General features: G+C 41.6%; 2 protein-coding genes across 2 annotated transcripts in view; both read left to right on the forward strand.

The window, feature by feature from the left end:
- The window catches only part of HPS5 (HPS5 biogenesis of lysosomal organelles complex 2 subunit 2), a 40572-nt gene extending 24757 nt beyond the window's left edge, over positions 1–15815 (forward strand). Inside the window, 11 exon segments of the mRNA XM_047776173.1 lie at positions 878–955; positions 1440–2020; positions 4683–4803; positions 5000–5155; positions 5867–5986; positions 6566–6636; positions 6639–6678; positions 7343–7453; positions 11828–12097; positions 14168–14204; positions 14206–15815. Coding sequence (XP_047632129.1) covers positions 878–955; positions 1440–2020; positions 4683–4803; positions 5000–5155; positions 5867–5986; positions 6566–6636; positions 6639–6678; positions 7343–7453; positions 11828–12097; positions 14168–14204; positions 14206–14229 — 1609 coding nt within the window. The 3' untranslated portion in view covers positions 14230–15815.
- LOC125125322 (serum amyloid A-2 protein-like) overlaps positions 11987–25630 on the forward strand; it is a 39282-nt gene continuing 25638 nt past the window's right edge. Inside the window, 1 exon segment of the mRNA XM_047776170.1 lies at positions 11987–12097. The gene's annotated coding sequence lies outside the window, so the exon portion shown is untranslated.

Raw genomic sequence — 25630 nt, forward strand, 5'->3', positions numbered from 1 at the left:
TCTGACTAGCATGTGACTTTGTGACTAATGCTCTCTGGCCTGTAAAATGAGAGCGTTAGCATTGATGTCGTCATGTACCTTCCTGTGATATGCTGGTGGCATAGTCCTTATGTAGTGGAGTTGTATAGCAGAGCCCTTGGTCTGGCACAGTGAAAAGGCTATCACTCTGGTCTCTGCCTTTTCTCATAGTTCTGGGGATCTGGGCATTGGAGGCAAGCAAGCTCAGCACTCACCCAGGCATTGAGATAGACCCACCCAGGGTCAGATGAAAGAAAAGTGTGTTATCCTTTGAGTAACTTAGTGAATCTGTGTGTGTGTGTGTGTGTGTGTGTGTGTGTGTGTGTGTGAGCGAGAGAGAGAAAAGTACTGATAGTGCTGTGGCATTTAAGGCAGCCCTCAGTCTGACTTGACCCCACCTTTCCCGCCTCATTTCCAACCACATCCTTCTAAGTGCTCTGAATTCCAGTTCTGTCTGAGAACTGGGTGTGTACACCTCACTACTTTCCTTCATGCTTTTCTTTTTCTCCCACTTGCTGTATTTCCTCCCACCACAATTTTTCCTAATGCAAATCCCACTTCCTCAGGAAAGCTTCTCTTGATTGCCTAGTCAGAGTCATTATTCCTTTGTTCTGTGCTTTCAGAGCACAGTGCTTGTGCTGTTCGTTAGCATTTGTTTTATTCCCTTTTATGTTACAATTGTTTTCTTGCCTTTCTTTCTGACTCTGACTTGAATTTATCTTGAGGTCATGAACCTTTTGTTGTACTCATCTGTTTGCCTCATGTTACATTAAGTACAATACCTACCATTTAGTGGACACTTAGGGATATTGGCCTAAGGAAGCTCTAATCCCCTCTAACTCTTTTTGCAATTTTCTAGGGGAAAAGAAGAAGTAGTCAGTCAGCCTCCAGAGGAAGACAAATTCCAAGAGCTCAAAATAGCAACAGCAGAAGCAATGTGAGTATTTATGAATGAGAAAGTTTTAAGGTGAATGGGAATGACTTTATGAGATTTCCAAAAGTGGTCCTGAGATAGTATGGGGCAGAGGTAGTCTCATTTGGAATTGAAATTTGAGAATTAGTACAAAATTAATGTTCTCTGTGTTGTCTTACTTGGTAAAGAATTGAAAATAGGGGAGTTCCCGTTGTGGCTCAGTGGTTAACGAACCCGACTAGTACCATGAAGGTGTGGGTTAGATCTCTGGCCCTTGCTCAGTGGGTTAAAGATCCGGTGTTACTGTGAGCTGTGGTGTAGGTCACAGATGCAACTCGGATCCATCGTTGCTGTGGCTGTGTAGACCTGCAGCTGTAGCTCCGATTCGACCCCTAGCCTGGGAACCTCCATATACCATGGGTGCCACCCTGAAAAGACAAAAAAATTTTTTTGCAAAAAAAAAAACCACACATGATATGTAAATTTCATTCTTGTCTCTCTTGTGTAGGACAAAGCTACAGGACCCACTGGTTTTGTTTGAACCAAAGTCCCTGAGAATGGTTTTACAGGAGTGGCTTTCACAGTTAGAAAAAACATTTGCCATGAAGAACTTTTCAGGTGTTTCCGATACTGACAACTCCTCTGTGAACTCAAACCAAGATATGCTGTTGCTTGATGAGTCAAAAAAGGGAATATTAGATGAAGAATATGAAGAAGAACAAAGGGACTCCTTAGGCCACGAAGAAAGTGTTGATCAAACAGCATGTGAATCTGCAAATAGTCTGAGGGAGCCCTTGGTTGATGACCTTTTTCAAGTATGTTCTCCATGCCTTATAGCAGATGGTCTTCAGAAGGAGCTGGCTGAATTGATAACGTTGTGTTTGGAATTGAGTGTATTAAATTCTGAGATCAAAAGTGCAAGTGAGCATGTGGACCACACTTTACAACAGAGCTCTTCTGAAATTCTGGCTTGTCAGTTCCTAAAGAAGTACTTTTTTCTCCTGGATTTGAAAAGAGCAAAGGAGAGCATCAAGCTGAGTTATGCTAACAGTCCTTGTGTTTGGGATACTTTTATTGAAGGATTGAAAGGTAATTATCAGATTGCCTTACCAAAGATTGAAATTAGTATAGAGGACAATAAGAACTTGGCTTGCTCGCTTTCTTCCTTTCTTCCTTTCTTTCTTTCTTTCACTGTGGCTGCCACATGTGGAAGTTTCCAGGCCCGGGATTGAACCCATGCCGCAGCAGTAGCAGCCTGGGTTGGTGCAGTGACAATGACGCATCCTTAATCTGAGGCGCTACAAGGAAACATCAACATCTTGGTTTTTTTTTTTTTTAAATGTATTTATTCATTTATTTTTTGCTTTTTAGGGTCGCACCTGTAGCATATGGAAGTTCCCAGGCTAGGGGTCTAATTGGAGCTACAGCTGCCAACCTCCACCACAGCCACAGCAACATGGGATCTGAGCTACATATGCAACCTCCACAGCAAGGCAGGATCCTGGCCAGGGATCAACCTCGCATCGTCATGGATCCTAGTCAGATTCGTTACTGCTGAGCTAGGACAGAAACTCCATCCTTCCATTTTTTGAGCTCCATCCTCCCTTAGGGGAAATGATTGAGATTGTGTTGCTATGTCTGGGGAGACATGTGGAAGAGGTAAACAGCCTCTTAATAGGCGTAGCCTGGTAGTGGCTTACTCCTATTCTGTTGTTGAGAATTCAGTCACATGGCCCTATCTAAGGAGTCTAGGAGATGACCCATGTAGGTGTCTAGAGGAAGAGGGTGGCTATGAGTGAAGAGCTTGCATGTCTACCTCAGGGATTTTAGTCTCCATGTCACACTTGATTTAAGGTCACACTATTAGTCATCCTCAAGTGGAAATCAGCTGTCACACCCTAGACACCATGCATGCCCTCTTTACTGAATAGGCTCTTTCTTTGAAGAGGTGAACTTAACTCAAAGCTCTGAATAACAGATGTCGTGTTTCTAATAATGATGTAGGCTCTAAGCACACTTTGATTCATTACCAAAAGTGAATAATACTCACAAGTAGAGATGCATTTTTATAATATTATCTGACTTACAGATCTTCAATGTTTCTAGAAACAAGGATCTGTGGGTACAGTTCTGCTTCAATTCACAGGTAGCAGTTAAAAGCATAAGAAGTAATTTCAGCAATTCTCTTGTGGCTCAGTGGGTTAAGAATCCAGCATTGTCACCGCAGTGACGCTGGTCGCTGCTGTGGTGTGGGATGGATCCCTGGCCCAGGAACTTCCACAGGCCAAGGGTGTGGCCAAAACAAAAAAGAGATGATTTCAGTTTCTTTTTCTGAATTGAGATAGACTGTCTTTTATGTTGAAGTTAAGAAAAGTTATATCTTTTCAAATAGGTTCAAATATTTGACATTATTACTTCCTGGGAATTTGCTGTATCTGTCTCTGTTATGTGATTATACCCAACCTTCATTAGAGGAAAGTAGCAAAAAAGGGCCTCCATCAACCTGAGTGGTTAACTTATTGCTAGAGCTGCCTAGAGCAAGTGTGGGTGTTTGAGGTGATGCTTTTGCTTCCTTGAATTTAAGGGGATTAGTTTGGCTTAAGACCCACCCAATCATAAACCTTTCCCTCACTTCTCATGTTCCAAATGATGGCTTCTATTCTGAACTCCTTGAAGTAGTTATACTTACTTCCTGACCCAATCAAATTGGAAATAGTAAAACTGGTCTGCTGAACAGGCTCTACTCTTGTAATGAGGCTGTAATTATGAAGACAGCTTTGGAACTGTTCTTTTGGATTGTCTTCAGAGCCAGTTGAAAACTACTTGAAAAAACTCATTTTACTTTAGGTTCATATATATATGTGTGTATATGTTTTAAACTATGAATGGTTTTAACCAAATCTTCATTCACTTTATTTATATACTTTGGTTCTAAATGACTTGGCTGTTCCCCAAGTCAGATCTTCCTTTGGAGGAAGATTTGCTATAACTAATGTTTTTCAAACATAGGTCAAATATTTTAAAAGTTGGGAGTTCCTGTTGTGGCTCAGCAGGTTAAGAACCCAGCTATATGAGGATGTGGGTTCCATCCATCTTTCTGCTTGGATCTGGCACTGCTGTGGCTATGGCCTAGGCCAGCAGCTGCAGGTAGAGATTTGACCACTAGCCTGGGAACTTCCATATGCCTCAGGTGTGGCCCTAAAAAAAAGAAAAATATTTTAAAAGTTAATTTAATTAAATTTGATTATTTTGTTTAAAAAGACTGATTGGGGTACTCATTTTAGAAAAAAACTGAGGAATTTGACATTGATGGTAGATACATAAATTACACATATATTAGCTTGTATATATAGTACCTTATATATGTACTATATAACATGTATATTATATATACACTATATGTTGTACATATATTACTGTAATATGCTTATGTATTATATAATATGTATATCATATACATAATATATGTATATTACATATATAAAGGACACATTTTCAATGGTAATAGTCACTTATATATTGGTTATCTGTTTCTCCATCTTGTCCAATATGCTTTTTCTCCCGATTTGATTTTAAGGTCCTTAAAAGTAGAGGTTGTCTCTTAGTCTCTTTTTGTCTCTTCTACAATGCTTCACAAATGTTAGGCCTTGCACACAGTAGTTGCATGATCAGTGATTGTTGAATAATGTGTGCATGAATTAAATATTTACAGCTCTGAGATGAAGGGAGCAGGGTGTGCTTTGTCTTTTAGAAACGGCAAGTTCTGATCCTACATATATAAAGATGGAAGAAGGAGACCTCCCAACAAGATTAAAGTTATTGGAAGACTCAGTCCCTTTTGACAGTCCTTTGCTGATTGCTTATGCTACTCGGTGAGTTGTCCTATTTGTTGTTCATATGAACTAAAGCACAGACATTTTCTTAGTCTCTAAGGTTTTACTCAATTACATGTTTAATGGCTTCTCATTAGTATATTTATTTTTATTTCTGATATGTACATAGATAATCTAACCAATTATATTTCCTCACTGAAGTTGGAGACTAACATGTTTTATTTTTTGAATGCAGATTGTATGAGAAATTTGGAGAATCTGCCCTTCGATCCTTCATCAGATTTTACCCATCCATTTTGCCTTCGGATGTCATGCAACTTTGTCATCATCATCCTGCTCAGTTTTTGGCCTATTTAGACAGTCTGGTGAAATCAAGGCCTGAAGATCAACGGTGAGAAGGAGAATTTTTGTAGACTCTTCTTTCCTTTTTTTAAAAAAGACTCCTTTCTTTTGATAGGGCAGTGTTTCTCTTATATAAGCAGTTGGATTAAGGCACCTGCTATGGAAGAGAAGGATTTTCACAATCATGTACCACTCTCTCATAGTTCACAGCACACACCACAAGTGTGTACATAACCACACTTCTCTTTTGTCCCTCTCTTACTCTCAGAGATTCTCCGATCAATTGACACTGTAAAATTAAACTCCTGCTTCAGGGCCTAGGATAAGACAGATAAGCTTCTTTGTTGTCTCTGCCATGGGGGATTTTCTGCCACCTTATTACTGATGATATCCCAGCTTTTTGTGGGTGGATCTCAGTTCTAGCTCTTAGCCTCTTTAGGCTGAGGCCTCGTTTCCTATCACCACATGGCAGTAAACACACATGTCCCTTGGTTATTGAGAATGGCAACTTCCCCGCTCCCTCTTCCGGTTGGTTAGTGTACTGGTGTTTATTTCTCTTTTTCTTTGGCCCTTTGGTAGTCTCCTTATTATCTTGAGGGTCAACTCTTCATTTAAAAAGCTTTTAGAATTTCACCCGTATTTCCATACATTTTATAGCAGAAGGGTTTTTCAAGTAATTTCACCCACTGTATTGATCCCTTAACATTTTCTGCACAGCTGCACAGTTTATCTTTCCCTTCTCTCCCCAACTTTCTCTTAGGCCATCCTTCCTTGAGTCCCTTCTGCAACCAGAGTCTTTGAGATTGGATTGGCTGCTGTTGGCCGTGTCCCACCATGCTCCCCCCAGCACCAGCACTATGGACGATGAAGGAGACCCCAGGTATAGAAGGAGTCCTGTCTCTAAGCTCTGCTGCTCCTTGGAGTGAAACCAGTTTATTCACATACAGCATTCTGGGCTTCAGGAACAGCTGTGGAAGAGATTGCAGGCACTGCTTAGTGGTTCTGAACACTCTTTGAATCACAGACCCTCTTAAGAATCTGATTTCATAAAGAATCAAAATTCATAAAAAATACACCCTGATACTTGTAATGTTTTGGAAATGTTCTTTGTATTTTCCTCCAGGAGAAGTTTTTTAAAAGCTCCCAAAGCTTTAAGCTTTTAAGCTTAAAAACCTTTTTAAAAGCTTTTTTCTAGATGCCTAGAAAAAAAGGTCTGGAGAGATATGAAATAGGTATCTGGGAGTGAGGGAATTATGGGCTTCTTCTTTTGCTTTTGATTACTAAAATATATAATTTTAAAAACTGAACAGGTATCCGTCCTAGAAAAAAATAGCTAAATGTTTAAAAAATATAATAATGGGAAAAATGTAATTAAATTCTGTTCTTACCTATTAGCTGACAAATAAACATTTTGTAATTTGTTTCCTATCTAATTTACTGGTATTTTTTCATTTTCCAGGCCTCATTCTCACTTGTTTTCCTGGGGTTACAGTCAATTAATCCTCCTTCTAATTAAACTTCCTGCAGATTTTACAACAAAGAGAAAATGACTGACATTTGTAAGTCTCATGGGTAAGTGAGAATTCTCCTAGAAGCTCAGGTTAAGATTAGAGTCATTTTAGTTAATAACTTTGTAGTTAAGAGCCAGAATTGATATGATCTATCATTTGGGATTTTTTTTTCCTCTGCATAAAAGTGTCTTTTTATTTTTATTATTTATTTATTTATTTATTTTTGTCTTTTGTCTTTTTAGGGCCGTACCTGCAGCATATGGAGGTTCCCAGGCTAGGGGTCAAATCAGAGCTGCAGCTGCCAGCTTACGCCACAACCACAGCAATGCAGGATCCGAGCCACGTCTGCAACCTACACCACAGCTCACAGGAACGCAGGATCCTTAACCCACTGAGCAAGGCCAGGTATCGAACCCTCAACCTCATGGTTCCTAGTCAGAATTGTTAACCACTGCACCACAATGGGAACTCCCCTGTTAGAACTTTCTGAGGCAGTGGAAATGTTCTATTGCACTGCCCAATGTGGAAGCCACTTGCCACATATGGCCATTGAGTGCTTGAAATATGGATTGGCTAAGTAAAAAACTGACTTTTAAGTTTTATTTACTTTTAATTAATTTAAATGCAAATGGCCACATCAGACTAATATCTATTGTATCAGATAGCACAGCTCTAGATAAACTTACTGCCTTTTATTCCTCTCTTCATATTTGGTCTCTTTAAAGTTTCTGGCCTGGATATCTTATTCTCTGTTTGGAGCTGGGGAGAAGAAGAGAGGCCTTCACCAACATTGTATATCTGAATGATATGAGCCTGATGGAAGGGGACAGTGGTATGTAAATCCCAGTCATTTACTCTTGGTTACAGTATTTTAGAAGTCACTACAGACTTTTCAGTAAAGAAATTGATAAACATTTCAGTCATCCAGTCTAGCTAGCTATCAAATTTGTGGAGGTTTGCTTTGGGTTGCTTTTTTTTTTTTTTGTCTTTTTGCTATTTCTTGGGCCGCTCCTGTGGCATATGGAGGTTCCCAGGCTGGGGTCGAATTGGAGCTGCAGCCTCCAGCCTATGCAGAGCCACAGCAACTCGGGATCCAAGACACATCTGCAACCTACACCACAGCTCACGGCAACACCAGATCATTAACCCACTGAGCAAGGGCAGGGACCGAACCCGCAACCTCATGGTTCCTAGTCGGATTTGTTAACCATTGCACCACGACGGGAACTCCTGGGTTGCTTTTTAATTATTTGTTTGATTTGTACTACTTGGTATATCATGAAACTACAGGCAACTTTTCTGTTTAATAAGTGCCTACTGTCTAAGCCATTATGCTAACTAGATGCTTTGCCATATGCTATTTAAATGAGATAACAAACCTGTGGGATAGTTGCTATTATTTCTGTTTTACAGAAGTTATAATTGAAGCCCAGAAAAAAGGACAGTTAGTTTTCCCACAGTCATACAACTAGTTAATTCTAGAGTTGTTGTTCAGACCAGGTCTGATTGTCTCTAAAGCTTGTACTCAGGGTTTTTTCTCTGCATTGTGTCGCTTAACACAGCCCAAAGTTAGAGATCATTACGATGAACTTGAAGTAGCAGTCAGATTTTCCTAAGCCTTTTTGGCAGATACTTAGGTCTTTTTTTTGGTTTTTTTTTTTTTTTTTTTTAATAACTTTCCTCAATTCCATGCAGATAAAGTGGCAATCTGATGACTCGGACTTTGACATACTGATAGCTGAAGTCTGAGAGTTCATTCTGTACTCAGAGAGGTAGTCTTGCTCTGTTTTGTAGTGGTGCTATATTCATCTCAGTGCAGAGATGCCAACCAGCATGACAAAGGAATCCTTCATCTAGCAGTGTGACCTCCTGCCTTTTTCAGCCCTGTAGTTGTGGGAGAAGGAAAGTTAGAACAGAGTAAAGCAGCAAGTTGACTGGCAAAGGTTAGTAGCTTCAGATGTCACAGTTATAGCAATAATAACTGAATCATCTTTGTTTCAGAAATGAAACAAGGTCAGTTTTATAGGACTAGAGCTACAGGCATGTATACATTTCTGAAAAATAAATACATTATTTTTACAATTTCAAAAAAGATATGTGATTTATGCTCTTAGAGTAACAGCATGATGCTTGTTATAGAAAAAACTGAAAATCTAGAAAGAATGAAGAAAATATCACCTAAAATTCTTCCCATCCAAATAAAAATGCTCTTGGAGTTCCCGTCGTGGCTCAGCAGCTAACGGACCTGACTGGCATCCATGAGGATGCAGGTTCGATCCCTGGCCTCACTCAGTGGGTTAAGGATCCAGTGTTGCCATGAGCTGTGGTGTAGGTTGCAGACATGGCTTGGATCCCACATTGCTGTGGCCCCTAGCATAGGCTGGTGGCTACAGCTCCAATTAGACCCCTAGCCTGGGAACCTCCATATGCTGCGGATGCGGGCCTAAAAAAAAAGACAAAAAAAAAACCCCAAAAAACAAGTAAAAGTGCTCTTAATATTTTGTTAATATAATAATAATAGCTATTCTTATCCTTGGTATATTAAATGAGGGTCTCTTCTTGACATTTCTCTCTCCTCGTAACTCATATTTATCACTCTTCAAGGTGTGGTGATTTTACTTGGGAGGGTCTTTTTAGGGCCCTACCTAGGTTACCAGGCTAGGGATCAAAGCGGAGCTAGAGCTGCCAGCCTGCACCACAGCAATGTAGGAGCCAAGTCACACCTGCAGCCTACACCACAGCTCATGGCAACTAGTGAGACCAGGGATTAAACCCGCAACCTCATGGTTTCTAGTCGGATTCATTTCCATTGAGCCACAACTGGAACTCCTCTTTTTTAGAATTTTAATCTTTTTGGTGAAGTATTCCTCTGTCCATTAATTTTGTTCCTGAGTTACTGAATTGCCTTTCTGAGTTTTCTTGTAACTCTTTGACTTTCTTAGATATTTTGAATCCTCTATCAGTTATATTGCAGTATTCTGTGGCTTTAAGTTTGGTTTCTGGAGCATTGTTGTTTTCCTTTTGTGGTACAGTGTTACTGCGGTTCTTCATGGTGCTTTGTGAGTTGCCCCTTGCACATTTAAAGCAGTAAACACCTTTCTGCTTGATTCTAACAATTCAACAGGTTAGAAATTAGAGGCCTTTCTCTTATTTTACACTAGGTGGTGCTATAGCACAAATTTGGGGGCTTCTTTTATCTCAGCTGCCTCTGGTTCGATTTGAGAGTCTGCACTTTCCACTTTCTGCCATCTCTGTCTGCCAGGATTGTATAGGCACCTCTGCCATGTTCAGTGTTGTAAGATTCATGCGCTCTGCTACTTCGGTGGGGAGGTGGAGGCCTGGAGTCATGGGCTCCTTGGTGGCTGGAGGGACAGGGTCCTAGGTCCCACTGCCACTGTTGCCCAGTTCTTGTAGCCACAGGTACTATTGTGACAGGCCTAGAGTCATCTCCACCACTGCCCCTGCTACTGTCAGGCTCAGGCTGAAGGCTGGGACCGCAGGTACTGCCTTCACTATTCCCTTGGTTCTTTGTTTCCTTTCTACCACCTTTAGATGTACTGGTGTGTGGAAAACTCTCCTGGTGTGTTGGACACAGGCACCTTGGTTGCATTGTGGATGTTTACTACTTGTAGGATGAAGGAGAGAAACAAAGGTAGCTTTCCCCTCCATCATGTTGCTGACTCCCAGAATGGTCCTTTTTTTGTTTGTTTGTTTGTTTTTGTTGTTGTTGTTGTTGCTATTTCTTGGGCCGCTCCCACGGCATATGGAGGTTCCCAGGCTAGGGGTCTAATCGGAGCTGCAGCCACCAGCCTACGCCAGAGCCACAGCAACGCAGAATGGTTCTTTTTAAAAAAAAAAAAAAAATTGGATTATGTGGCTCTCCTCCTTGAAAGTGCTTATGTTGGACTCAAAATAAAATCCAGATTCTTAAGCTGTTACCTTATGGTTTGGCCTTATCATCTCATACTCACTCTTCTCTACTGCCTGTGGGTATTGTAGGCCTTGAGTTCCTTGAACTCACCAAGTTCCTTCCTGTGTCAGGTCATCTTCCATGTTTCCCTTGTCAGAAATTCAGGCTCTGGGAGTTCCTGCTGTGGCACAGTGGGTTAATGATCTGGCTTGTCTTTGTGGAGGCACCATTTCTATCCCCAGCCTATTACAGTGATGCAGTGGGTTAAGGATCTAGTGCTGCTGCAGCTGTGAGGTAGGTCACAGCTCAGGCTCAGATTTGATCGTTGGTCTGGGAACTTCCATATGCCAAGGGAGGTGGCCAAAAAAGAAAAAAGTTTAAAAAAAAAGAAATGCAGGCTCCTTCCTGACACCCTCCCCCCAAGTTTTTGCTCATGAGAACCATATACACATCACATGCTCACTAAGCTTGTCTCATTTTTTTTTGGCCTTTTTTTTTAGGGCCACACCCGCAGCATATGGAGGTTCCCAGGCTAGGGGTCGAATTGGAGCTACAGCCACCAGCCTAAACCACAGCCACCGCAACATCAGATCCGAGCCACGTCTTCGACCTACACCACAGCTCATGGCAACGCCAGATCCTTAACCCACTGAGCAAAGCCATGGATTGAACCCGAAACCTCATGGTTCCTAGTTGGATTTTTTTCCTCTGCACCATGACGGGAACTCTAAGCTTGTCTCATCTTTTAGCTCTCTGCTTACATGTCACTTCCTTGTAGAGCCCTTCTGTGACCTCAAAAGAAAGAAGAAAGGAAGGGAGGGAGGAAGGGAAGAAGGAAAACCCAAACCTGCCACTGCCAATCTGTTAATGGCTCCTTGATCTTTTCCTGTATAGCAAGCACTTAGCACAGTTTATAAGCATAGATTTATTTATGCATTTGTCTATGGTCTGTCTCCTTTGCTAGGCTGTGAGCTCCATGAGAGTGCAGGGGGTTATCTGGTCTGTTTTGTTCCTCATTCATGTTCAGTGCCTAGAATGGAATGTGCCCTGTGGGTAATTACTTACCACGTGAGCAAATGAAAGAATTTGAAGCTCATTTTATGGCTGCTGCTTCTTATCATGAACTTATGTATTCAACACATAATTTAGAAAACAACTTTGTGTTAGGGTGGTGCGATTATGTTCTTTAATACTTTTATATTTTGGTATTGAACATTTTCATAAATGGCTTTGACCACTTCTGTATGCAGGCAGTGTTAAGGACAGTCAGACCCAACACTGTTTCTGTGTGTTCGGGTAGGTTGGATCCGGAGACTGTGGAGGAATGGAAGCTTCTCCTGCACCTGGTACAGAATAAGAGCACCAAGCCAGCCCCACAGAAGCCACCCAATGGGAACTTCAGCGATGGGCCTTCTCCTATCAATGTGGAGAATGTGGCACTCCTGTTAGCTAAGGCCATGGGCCCCGATCGAGCCTGGTCATTGCTAGAGGAATGTGGTTTGACCCTCGAGCTATCAGAGAGGTTTACCAGAACCTGCGATATCCTGAGGATTGCCGAGAAAAGGCAGAGGTAATGTCTGTCTGTCATGTCTTTGTCATGCCCTGTCCATAGGCCCTTGAGGAATGAAGAATCCCATAGATTTTCAGAGGTGGATGGGACTGTGGACATCATGTAGTTCCAGTCCCTTCCTAACAGGTGTGGGGGACGGAGACTCATCTGTTGACCAAGTTTAGAGACTAAAGTATTTTGCTCACAGTCATGACCAAGACACTACTTAGGTTAATGTGAGTACCCAAGTCTGATGTGTACTCAGATCTTTAAGAATAGGAGTTCCTTGAGTTTCCATTGTGGCTCAGTGGGTTAAGACACAACTAGTATCCACGAGGATAGGGGGTTGATCCCTGGCCTCCCTCAGTGTGTTAAGGATCTGGCATTGCTGTAAGCTGCTGCATACCTTGCAAATGCGGCTTGGATCCTGAGTTTGCTGTGGCTGTGGTGTAGGCTGGCAGCTGTAGCTCTGATTCAACTCCTGGCCTGGGAACTTACATATGCCACAGGTGCAGGCCTAAAAAGAAAAAAAAAAAGTGTGTGTGTGTGTATAATATGTATGTGTGGGTGTGTGTATATCTATTAATGCACATATATATAATTGCTACCATGTCCATAGTCATCTCAGGTTTTTTTTTTTAATTGTGGTAAAATACAGATAACATAAAATTTACTGTCAGCCATTTTAAGTGCTTGGTTCAGTAGGGTTAAGAATAGCCATATCATTGTGCAGTCAATTTCCAGAACTTTTTTCCTCTTACAAAACTGAAACTCTGTCCTCACTAAACAATATCTCCTCCTTTCTCCCTCTACCCAACCCTTGGCAACCACCATTCTACTTTCTGTGTCTGATTTTGACTACTCTCGGTACCTCATATAAGTTGGCTCATACAGTATTGTCTTTTTGTGACTGGCTTATTTCACTTAGCATAATGTCCTTAAGGTTCATCCATGTTACAGCACATGTCAGAGTTTCTCCCTTTTTAAGGCTGAATAATATTCCATTATATGTATGTATAACCAGAGTCCCCTGGTGGCTCAGTGTTTAAGGATCTGACATTGTCACTACTGTGGCATGGGGTTTGAGTCCCTGGTCTGAGAACTTCCAAATGCCATGGGTAGAGAAAAAAAAAAAAATTCCACTATATGTATAACCACATTTTGTTTATCCACTCATCTGTCCATAGACACTTGGGTTGCTTCCACCTCTTGGCTCCTGTGAGTAATGCTGCTATGAACATGAGTGTTCAAAGATCTCTTTTGAGACCCTGTTTGCCATTCTCTGGGGTATATGCCCAGAAGTGGAATTGCTGGATCAGGAGTAGTCCTATTTTAATTTTTTGAGGCACCTAGAACCTGTGCCATTTTACATTCCCATCACCAGGGCACAAGGGTTCCAATTATTCCACATCCTCACCATACTAGTTGTTTTCCGTTTTGTTTGTTTATGGTAACTATCCTAATGGGCATGAGGTGCTACCTCATTGTGGTTTTTATTGCATGTCCCTAATAATTAGTGATGTTGAACATCTTTTCATGTGCTAGTTGGCCATTTGAATGTCATGTTTGGAGAAATTCCTGTTCAAGTCTTTTGCCCATTTTAAAACTGTTATTTTCATTGTTGTTGTTGCTATATGAATTCTTTATATATTCTGGATATTAACCTCTCAGATACACAATTTACATATATCTTCTCTTATTTGATAGGACAAGATGCTGTTTCCATAAAAATGCCTTTCACTCAGTTGTTGTTTTTTTTTTTCCTTTTTGGCTGTCTCACGGCGTATGGAGTTCCCCGGTCAGGGATCAGATCTGAGCGGCAGTTTTCACCTACGCCATAGCTGCAGCAGTGCCAGCTCCTTTATCCACTCTGCCAAGCCAGGGATTGACCCTGCATCCTTCATCCTGGCGCTGCAGAGATGTTGCCGATCCCGTTGCAACCACAGTGGGAACTCTTCACTCTGTTGACTGTGTCTTTGATGCACAGAGTCAGTCAGCTTTTTGAATCCTCTGCTTCTTTGTGGGTTTATCAGTTTTGTGAAAAGAGTGAATAGTAACAACTAAATGTGCTTTTCTTCTTTGGTATTCCAGAGCCTTGATACAAAGCATGCTTGAAAAATGTGATCGGTTTTCTCTGGTCTCAGCAGGCATAGTTGAAGAAGATTCAGCAGGGTGTCAGGAGACATTTTCAGGAAAATGGAATCATGCTCCTGAACCTTCTGAATGCATTTTTTATTGAAGAAAAGGCCCCACCTGAGATCCCTGCCACCTTATTGGAGCACTTTGTCCATGTCTTATAATGTCTGCATTTGTGGCTTTATCGTGACTTCAGTGATTTTTGACTAAAGTTGAATTTTGAAAGGAATTGGTCCTTGTTTGCTGAAATGAAGTGGTCTGGAAGGAGAAAGAATGTGAATGTTCCCAGCTATCCAGCTGTCCAGTCCTTATTCTTTTTTTTTTTTTTTTTGGCCATGCCTGAAGCATGTGGAAGTTCCTGGGCCAGGGATTAAACCCATGCCACAGCAGTGATGACACTGGATCCTTAACCCACTGAGCCACCAGGGAACTCCCTCCAGTCCTTATTCTGATGACAGTGTTACTTGTTCCTCACTGGTGGACTGGGAGAATTCTTTTCCTCTTGGGACTGTTGTATAGGGAGCAGAAATTTCTCATCCTGGTCACATGAAGACACACAATGTAATTGACAGAAATTAAATTCCTTTTTTGTCTTGTTTGGAACAGTTTGAGAAATTACCAAAATAAGACCTGGTATAATGGAATTAACATGTAAAATAAGTGAAATACTGAAGATTCAAATTAGATACTTAAATGGCCCCCTGTTTAAATTGAGCTACGTTAAAATTATTTTTTCCACCATTTGACATTTTCTAATCTCAACCTGTATACATCTTATTCATTACTGGAAATGTTTTATTCCGGTCTTCACTCAACAGAGTAGCCCAAAGTTATCATGCACTTTTAAAAAATGTTTTTTAAAAGCCATTAGTAGGAGTTCCCCCTGTGGCACAATGTGATTCGTGGCATCGTTGCATCACCAGGGATGCAGGTTCGATCCCTGGCCTGGCACAGTGGGTTAAAGGATCCAGTGTTGCCACAGTTGTGGTGTAGGTCACAACTGTAACCTTGGATCTGGATCCCTGGCCTAGTAATGCCATAGGCTTCGGGGCAGCCAAAAAAGAAAAAAAAAAGCCATAATAAAGGAGGGCTGAGTACTGATAAAGACTTCAGCAAGTGCCTATATTATTTAAGTACTAGATTGCTATTTTCAGGCTCCTGTATATTTATAGAGCATGGTATATTAGCAATAAATGTAAAGCCTGGAATAATAAATACCTACCTGGAGATAGGAGATCAGATTCCCCAGGTTAAAAGCTCAGTCTCACAAGGCTGCCCCCACTTCAGACTCCCATCACAGGTCCAGGTGGTTAACTGTAATACCTGTTTTTATTGCGCTTGATTTATTGTATTTCACAGATACTCTTATTTACAAATTGAAGGTTGTGACAACCCTGCGTTGAGTAATTCTATGGGCACAATTTTCCAACAGCATTTCCTCACTTGGTGTCTCTGTCACATTTTCATAGTTCTTTGAATTTTTTCAGTATTATTATATTACGGTGATCTGCAATCAGTGATATGTGGTTACTATTGTAATTGCTCAGTGGCATCCCTGCACCCATATAAGACGGTGAACCAATAGATGTTGTGTGTGTTCTGACTGCTCCACCCACTGGTCCTTCCCCATCCCTCTCCCTCTCCTCAGGGCTCCCCATTCCCTGAGATGTAACAGTGTTGCAGTTAGGCTAATTAGTAGCCCTGTAATGGCCCCTAAGTGTTCAAGTGAAAGGAAGAGTTACACATCTCTCATGTGAAAGCTGAGGTAGGCCAGAAGCTAGGCCTCTTGCATCAGACGGTTGGCCAGGTGGTTAATGTAAAGGAAGACTACCTGAAGGAAATCAAAAGTGCTGTCCCACTGAACACCCAAATGGCAAGGAAGTGAAACAGTCTTATCACTGATGTGGAGAAAGTTTTGGTGGTCTGGGTAGATCAAGCCAGCCACAAGGTTCCCTTAAACCAAAGCCTAATCCAGAGCAAAGCCTTCAACTCTCTGGAGGCTGAGAGAGATGAGGAAGCTGTGGGAGAGAAGTTTGAAGCTCGCAGAGGCTGGTTCATGAGGACTAAGGAAAGAAGCCATTTCCATAACATGAAAGTACAAGGCGAAGCAGCAGGTGCTGATGTAAAAGCTGCAGCAAGTTATCCAGAAGGTCTCACTCAGGTAATGAATGAAGGTGGCTACAGTCGATATATTTTCAGTGTAGACAGAACAGCTTTCTATTGGAAAAGAATGCCATCTAGTGCTTTCATAGTTAAAAGGAGAAGTCAGTGCCTGGTTTCAAAGCTTCAAAGACAGGTTACCTCTCTTCTTAGGGGCTACTGCAGATGGTGACTTTTAAGTTGAAGCTAGTCCTTAAAAGATTTTACCATTGTGAAAATCCTGGGGCCCTTAAGAATTATGCTAAGTCAGCTCCACCTGTGCTCTGTAAATAGAACAACAAACCTGGACGACAGCACAGGTGTTTTTACAGCATGGTTTCCTGAATATTTTAAGCTCACTGTTGAGACCCATTGCTCAGAAAAAAAGATTTCTTTTTTCAAAACATTACTGCTCATTGACAACATACCTGGTCACCCAGGAGCTCTGATGGAGATGTATGAGGTTCCTGTTGTTTTCATGCTGCTAACTCTACATCCATTCTGTAGCCCATGGGTCAAGGAGTATTTCAGCTTTCAAGTATTATTAGGAAATACATATTAATACTTAGGAAATAATACTTTCAAGTATTATTACTTAGGAAATGCATTTTGTTTACATTATATTAACAAAATAATTACAGCTGCCTAGATAATGATTCCTCTAATGTATTTGAGCAAAGTAAATTCAAAACACTTTGAAAAGATTCACCATTCTAGATGCCATTAAGAATATTCGGGAGTTCCCACTGTGGCTCAGTGGAACTGAGTCTAACCAGGAACCATGAGGATGGCAGGTTTGATCCCTGGCCTCACTCAGTGGATTAAGGATCCAGCATTGCTGTGAGCTGTGGTGTAGGTCACAGATGTGGCTTAGATCTGGCATTGTTGTGGCTGTGGTGTAGCCCAGCAGCTGCAGCTCCAGTTGACTCCTAGCCTGGGAACCTCCATATGCTGCAGATACGGACCTAAAAAGACCAAAAAAAAAAAAAAAATTCATGATTCATGGAAAGAGGGGCAATATTAACATAATTAATAGGGGTTTGGAAGAAGTTGATTCCAAATTCATGGATGACTTTGAGGAGTTCAAAACTTTAGTGGAGGAAGTAACTGCAGATATGGTAGAAATAAAATAGCAGAAGGACTAGAATTAGAAAGGGAGCCTGAAGATGTGACTGAATTGCTGCAATCTCATGATACAACCTTATTGGATGAGAAGTTGCTTTTTATGGATGAGCAAAGAAAAGTGGTTTCTTGAGATGGAATCTACTCCTGGTGAAGATGCTGTGAAGATTGTTGAAATAACAACAAAGGATTTAGAATATTACATAAACTTAGTTGATAAAACAGCAGCAGGAGTTCCCCTCGTTGCTCAGCAGTTAACGAACCCAACTAGTATCCATGAGGATGTGGATTCAATCCCCGATCTTCTTCAGTGGGTTAAGGAACCAGCGTTGCTGTGAGCTGTGGTGTGGGTTGCAGAGGAGGCTTGGATCCAGCATTGCTGTGGCTCTGGTGTAGGCCGGCAGCTATAGCTCCGATTGGACCCCTAGCCTGGGAACCCTCATATTCCGCAAATGTGGGCCCTAAAAAAAAAAAAAAAACCCAGCAGCAGGGTTGAGAGAAAATTGACTCCAATTTTGAAAGAAGTTCTGCTATAGGTAAAATGCTATCCAATAGTATTGCTTGCTACAGAGAAATCATTTGTAAAAAGTAAAGTCAATCAATGTGGCGAACTTCTTTGTTGTCTTCTTTTAAGAAATCACCACAGTCACTGTATCTTCAGCAAACACCACCCTTAGCAGTGAGCAGCCATTAACATGGAGGCAAAACCCTCCACAGCAAAAAGATGACATCTTCCTGAAGGCTTGACTTTAGAGAAACAGGAGTGAGTGAAGGCTTGAAGCAAGATCTTAACCCCCTGCTCAGGAATTGAACCGGGCAGCCTGGGTGAAAACTGGAATCCTAGCCACTAGACCACTAGGGGCTAGAGGCTAAAAGCAGAATTGCCTTGATTGTTGCCCCTGTTGAAAGCAAGAATGTTTCAAAGAGGCAAGGACTGTAAAAACAGGTACAAAGTTTATTATTAGTGATACCGTTGGCATGTGGGAGAGCACACAGGGAAGCAGTTTAGAAGCAAAATGGCACATTCAGGAGTGGATACCCTTGCTGGTGGGCATCATGCCAAAGGGGTGATTTAAGTTACTTACATAGGGGCAGTTCTTCCGGGTCTTTGTTTTCCTTTGGCCATTTACTTTGCTTTGTTTCTTAACACCTGATTGAACCCAGGGCCCTTCCCAATGTGCATGCACATCTTTTGGCCAAGACGGATTCCAGAGCAAGGGCTATGGGAAGGTTACCAGGACTTATTATGACCTGGCTTCCCCTCCCTTTCTGATCCTGAGGGGTCTTATTGTGCGTGTGTAGTTGGGATCTTTCTGACCCCAAGGATGGGAGGCTCATGACCTCTTGATCTTTTGCCCAGGCCAGGCTTAGCACCTCTCTGCCCCTGCCATTACCATTATTTAAAGTGTCCTCAGAAGGCAAAGTCCAGATATTACCTTGTTCCTGTTATTTCCATCTCAAAGTATAAACTGGTGGCTGGTTGTAAATGTCTGTCCTGGAGCCCACCTATCTCCTGCCTCAGGCTCAGATGATTTCTTTTAGCATTATTTTTTAATTAAGGTATATGCATTTTTAAAGATATAATGCTATTACACATTAATAGACTACAATATAGTGTAAATATAACATTTGTATGCACTAGGAAAACAAAAAATTCATGTGACTCGCTTATTGCTGTGGTCTAGGGACCAAACCCACAGTATCTGAGGTATGCCTTTACTTCTCTCTCTCTCTCTCTCTCTCTTTTTTTTTTTTTGGCTTTTTAGGGCCACAACCCACAGCATATGGAACTTGCCAGCCTAGGGGCCAAATCTGAGCTGTAGCTGCCAGCCTACACCACACCCACAGCAACGCCAGATCAGAGCCACGTCTGCGACCTCCACCACAGCTCATGGCAACGCTGGATCCTTAACCCACTGAGTGAGGCCAGGGATCAAACCCACATCCTCATGGATACTAGTTGGGTTCATTACTGCCAAGCCACAGTGGGAACTCCTATTTCTGACTGTTTATCTATAAATCAGAGATTCTTGTGACCTCCCCCCCCCCCCCCCCGCCACCACCTTGGCTCCAATTGTTTTGCTGGAGCGGCTCACAGAACTCAGAGAAACATTTTACTTAATTAGATTATCAGTTTACTGTAAAAGGATGTAACTCAGGAACAGCTGGATGGTAGGGTAGGTATAGGGAAAGGGCGAGGAGATTCCAGGCTCTCTCCCAGTGCCGCTCTGAACCTCTGCAGGTTCATCAATCTGGAAGCTGTAGGTAACGCAGCAGCGAGACTGAGACGGGAGATGGGCTGGAGGTTTAATTCGGTCACCAATGGCCAATGTCAGGGATGGGACTGAAAGTTCTAACCCTCAAATCACTTGGCAACTAGCCCTTATCCTTAGGTGGAGTCCCAAACTCACCTCATCACCCTAGCAAAAGATACCTTTCTTGCTCTCATCACTTTGAAACATTTTAGGAACCTTGTGCCAGATAAGGGGACGCGGACCAAATATAAATTTCTTAGAAGTCACAATATCCCACCTTCCCACTAGTATCAGCTGGATTGTGGCTGTATTGGATTATGTTGAATGTGAGTCTGTACTAAGGTAGAGAGCCCTCCCTTCGCTGTCAGCTTTTGTTATTACACAAGTGACTTTCTGAAAGACAGTAGGAGGAAATCTCAGGAAGAGGAAACAGCCTAAACTGGCACAGTTGTGCAATTTTCCTGACAGATCTTTCTGGGGCACATTACAGCAATCCTCATTTACCAAAAGGGTACAGAAAATTTTCTAGCATTAAAAACAACAGGAGTTCCAGCTGTGGCATAGGTTGCAACTGTGGCTTGGATTCAATCCCTGACCTGGAAACTGCTATACGATGCAGGTGTGGCTGAAAAAGAAGAAAAAACAACCCAAGTTCCTCTCGTGGCTCAGTGGAAATGCATCTGACTAGTATCCATGAGGACACAGGTTCGATCCCTGGCTTCACTCATTGGGTTAAGGATCCAGCATTGCCATGTGTAGGTCACAGATGCGGATTATCGGATCCCACATTGCTGTGGCTGTGGTGTAGGCTGGCAGCTACAGCTCTGATTTGATCCCTAGCCTGGGAACCTCCATATGCTGTGGGTACAGCCCTAAAAAGACAAAAATAAAAAAAAATAAAAAACCCCACAACATCTGAGAAAAAGAAACTATTGACTTAAAAAAAAGGTGTACAACTTGTGAGTTCCGAGTTAAGTATTATCTGGGGCAAAATGAGGACTCAGGAGGCAGCATTTTAGATAGCTCTGAGAAACTGCTCCTAAGAGCCCAGGAGGGAGCTAAATGTATATAGGAGTTTTGCAAAGAAGGGCAGGTAGTAGGAACAAAAGATTATTGTTAATAAAGGAAAACGATATCTCAAGGAATTTAGCGCTTTTCTTTGTAAAGGAAGATGCAAGGATCTGAGCTCATTGCAATCATTACTTTGATATGCACCTCAGGTATCTGAGGCCTGTATTTTGTTTCTTTTTTCTTTCTAGGGCCAAACCCATGGCATATGGAAGTTCCCAGGTTAAGGGTCAAATCAGAGCTTTAGTCACCGGCCTATGCCACAGCCACAACACCACCAGATCTGAGCAGTGTCTGCGACCTCCACCACTGCTCATGGCAACGCCGGATCCTTAACCCACTGAGCGAGGCCAGGGATTGAACCTGTGTCCTTATGGATACTAGTCAGGTTCGTTTCCGCTGAACCACGATAAGAACTCTGGTATTTTGGGGGGTTTTTTTGCATTCCTCTGGGCTCACCTTTGGAGTGGCTGCAGTGTAATGACTGCTAGGTGGCAGGTATTTGTTTCCTTCCTGAGTTCCCTCAGGGCTTACCTGCTCACCCTAGGAGGTGGCTACAGTTGCTGATTTGGCAGGCAGTATTTTATCTCTCAAAACAAAAGTCATATTTAGTTAAGCATTTAAATTTGAACAGCCTACTTGGATATTAGGCAATGTTTTCAAATACAATTTGTAAACTTTCACTTGCCTAAAAATGCTAAGCAGACTGATTCATGGTTGCCACACTTACGTTTTATTTTGTATTATAATTGTTTTACACTGTTCTGGTCAATTTCTGCTGTACAGCAAAGTCAGTCATACATATATATAATACATACATTCTTTTTCTCACATTATCCTCCATCATGTTCCATTACAAGTGACTAGATATAGTTCTCTGTGCTATATACAGCAGGATCTCATTTTTTATCCACTCCAAATGTAATACTTTGCTTCTATTAACCCCAAACTCCCAGTCCATCCACTCCCTCCCCTACCCACTTTGGCAATCGTCTGTTCTCCATGTCCATGAGTTTGTTTCTTTTCTGTAGATAGATTCATTTGTGCTGTTTATTAGATTCCAAATATAAGTGATATCATACGGTATTTGTCTTTCTCTGACTTACTTCACTTAGTATGAGAGTCTCCATTTCCATCCACGTTGTTGCAAATGGCATTATTTTGTTCTTTTTTTTTTTTTTGGTCTTTTTGCTATTTCTTGGGCTGCTCCCGCGGCATATGGAGGTTCCCAGGCTAGGGGTTGAATCGGAGCTGTAGCCACCGGCCTACGCCAGAGCCACAGCAACGCAGGATCCGAGCCGCGTCTGCAACCTACACCACAGCTCACGGCAACGCCGGATCGTCAACCCACTGAGCAAGGGCAGGGACCAAACCCGCAACCTCATGGTTCCTAGTCGGATTCGTGAACCACTGCGCCACGACAGGAACTCCTTGTTCTTTTTTATGGCTGAGTAGAATTCCTTTGTGTATACATATATGCCACATCTTAATCCATTCATCTGTTTGATGGACATTTAGGTTGTTTCCATGTGTTGGCTGTTGTGAATAGTGCTGCTATGAACATAGGGGTGCATGTATCTTTTTCAGTGAAAGTTTTATATGGATATATGCCCAGGAGTGGGATTGCTGGATCATATGGTAGTTCTATTTTTAGTTTTCTGAGGAACCTCCATATTAATTTTCCATAGTAGTTGTACCAATTTACATTCCCACCAACAATAAAGGAGGGTACCCTTTTCTCCATACCCCCTCTAGCATTTGTTATTTGTTCGCTTGTTAATGATGGCCATTTTGACCAGTGTGAGCTGGTACCCTCACTGTAGTTTGATTTGCATTTCTCTAATAATTAGTGATGTCGAGCATTTTTTCATGTGCCTGTTGGCCATCTGTATATCTTCTTTGGAGAAATGTCTATTCAGGTCTTCTGGTCATTTTTCAGTTGGGTTGTTGGTTTTTTTGCTGGTGAGTTGTGTAAGTTGTTTGTATATTTCGGAGATTAAGCCTTTGTCAGTTGCATCATTTGAAACCATTTCTCCCATTCTGTAAGGTTTTTTTTTTGTTGTTGTTGTTGTTTTTAATGGTTTCCTTTACTGTGCGAAAGCTTTTGAGTTTGATTAGGTCCCACTGGTTTATTTTTGTTTTTATTTCTATTGCCTTGGGAGACTGATCTAAGAAAACATTTGTACAGTTGATGTTTGAGTATGTTTTGCCTATGTTCTTAGGCGTTTTATTGTGCCTTATATTTAAGTCTTTGAGCCCTTTTGAGTTTAGCCATCTGAATCCAACAACATATAAAAAAGATCATATACCTCGACCAAGTATGATTCATCCCAAGTTCACAAAGATGGTTCAGCATATGCAAATCAATGTCATACACCACATTAACAAAAGAAAAGTCAAAAACCACATGATCATTTCAATAGATGCGGAAAAAGCATTTGACAAAATCCCATATCCATTCATGATAAAAACTCTCACCAGGAGTTCCCTTCGTGGTTCAGTGGTTAACGAACCGGGCAAGGATCTGTGAGGATGCAGGTTCAATCCCAGGCCTCGCTCAGTGGATTAAGGATCTGGTGTTGCTGTGAGCTGTGGTGTAGGTCACAAACGTGGCTCAGATTCTGAGTTGCTGTGGCTGTGGTGCGGGCTGGCAGCTGTAGCTCCAATTTGGCCCCTAGTCTGGGAACTTCCATATACTGAGGATGTGGCCCTAGAAAGACAAAAATAAACAAAAAAAAAAACTCTTACCAAAGTGGGTGTAGAGGGAACATACCTTAACATAATAAAAACCATGTATGATAAACCTACAGCCTATATAATACTCAACAGAGAAAAGCTGAAAGCCTTCCTACTAAAATCTGGAACAAGACAAGGATGCCCACTCTTACCGCTTTTATTCAATATAATATTGGAAGTCCTAGCCACAGCAATCAGACAAACTAAATAAAAGGTATCCAAATTGGAAGAGAAGAGGTAAAATTGTTACTCTATGCAAATGACGTGATACTATTTATAGAAAACCCAAGGACTCCACCAAAAACTACTGGAACAGAGAAATGAATTTGGCAAAGCAGCAGGATACAAGATTAACATTCAGAAATTGGTTGCATTTCCGTATAGTAACAGTGAAATATTAGGAAAGAAATATAAAAATATAATACCTTTAAAAACATATCCAAGAAAATTAAATACCTAGGAATACAGCTGACCAAGGAGGTGAAAGACTTATATGCTGAGAACTATAAAACAATCAAGGAAATTAAAGAGGACTCAAAGAAATGGAAAGATATTCCATGCTCCTGGATTGGAAAAATTAATATCGTTACAACGGCCATACTATGCAAAGCTATCTACAGATTCAGTGCAATCCTTATCAGATTACCCATGGCATTTTTCAGGACTAGAACAAACAATCCAAAAATTTATATGGAACCATAAAAGACCCAGAATTGCCAAAGCAATCCTGAGGAAAATAAAATAAGCAGGAGGCATAACTCTCCCAAACGTCAGACAATATTACAAAGCCACAATATAATCAAGACAGTGTGGTACTGGGTACCAAAACAGACCAATGGAACAGAATAGAGAGCCCAGAAATAAACCCAGACATCTATGGTCAATTAATCTTTGACAAAGGAGGCACAAATATAAAATGGGAAAAAGACAGTCTCTTTAGCAAGTGGTACTGGGAAAACTGGACAGCTGCATGCAAATCAGTGAAACCAGAACACACTCTCACACCATGCACAAAAATAAGCCTCACTTACTTTGCTTCCAGGCCTGACTGGTTAACAGGGCTGCACAGGAGATTAGTGGCTGAAAGCTTGGATTCTTGAGGCAGACTGCCTGGCTTTGAATATCTGCTCTTCGGGAAGTTACTTTGTTTCTCCAAGTTTAAGGTTCTCATGTGTAAAATGGGGATTACAGTAGAACTCCCTTGAGGTATTGTTGCCTCTGTCCACCAGTGCCAAATAGAAACATGGAGACAGAGTTTTGGGCGGAAGAGAAAAAAAACAGCTTTTATTGCTTTGCCAGAGAAAGGAGTCCATAGCATGATAATGCCTTAAAGACTGTGTCCTCCATGTGGAAGAATTATGGGGAGCTTTATAGTAAAAAAGAAAAACAGTCTTTCAGATCGCAATCAGGATTGGGGAAAACATGCATTCTTCTTTCTTTGGGGAAATCTTAGTCATCAAAGCTGGTGTCAGGTCTCAGCATGATCATGGTGGTGTGGTCTTTTGGATTATTGCCTAAAATAACAGTACTCTCAAAGAGGGCATATCGACCAGAGCTCAGGGCAAACTAGGAAAGTTCCTAAAAAATTTCATGTGTTAATAATAATCTTTAACCCACAGGCAATTGTGCTCAGGGTGCATAATCTTTAGCTTATAGGATATTGTGTTTAGGATGCAATTAAGGCAGGGAGAAGCCCAAGGAAGGGCTCTAAGCTGTTCAATTTTAAAGTATTCATTTCTAAAAGAAGCATAAGGAGGAGTTCCCCTTGTGGCTCAGTGGTAATGAACCTGACTAGTATCCATAAGGATGCAGGTTCGATCATTGGCCTTGCCTGGTGGGTTAAGGATCCAGCATTGCCGTGAGCTGTGGTGTAGGTCACAGATGCAGCTCAGATCCCGAGTTGCTGTGGTTGTTGTGTAGGCTGTCAGCTGCAGCTCTGATCTGGCCCTTAGCCTGGGAACTTCCATATGCCTAAGGTGTGGCCTTAAAAAAAGAAAAGAAAAGAAGGTTAAGGAATATAACTTTTCTCTTAGGTGCATAAGATGCCTATGTCATTATGTGTATCCCTTAAGAGAGAACCAGAATCCCTAAGGCCATA

This window comes from Phacochoerus africanus, chromosome 4 (genome assembly GCF_016906955.1).
Source record: "Phacochoerus africanus isolate WHEZ1 chromosome 4, ROS_Pafr_v1, whole genome shotgun sequence".
In the NCBI taxonomy this organism is placed as follows: domain Eukaryota; kingdom Metazoa; phylum Chordata; class Mammalia; order Artiodactyla; family Suidae; genus Phacochoerus; species Phacochoerus africanus.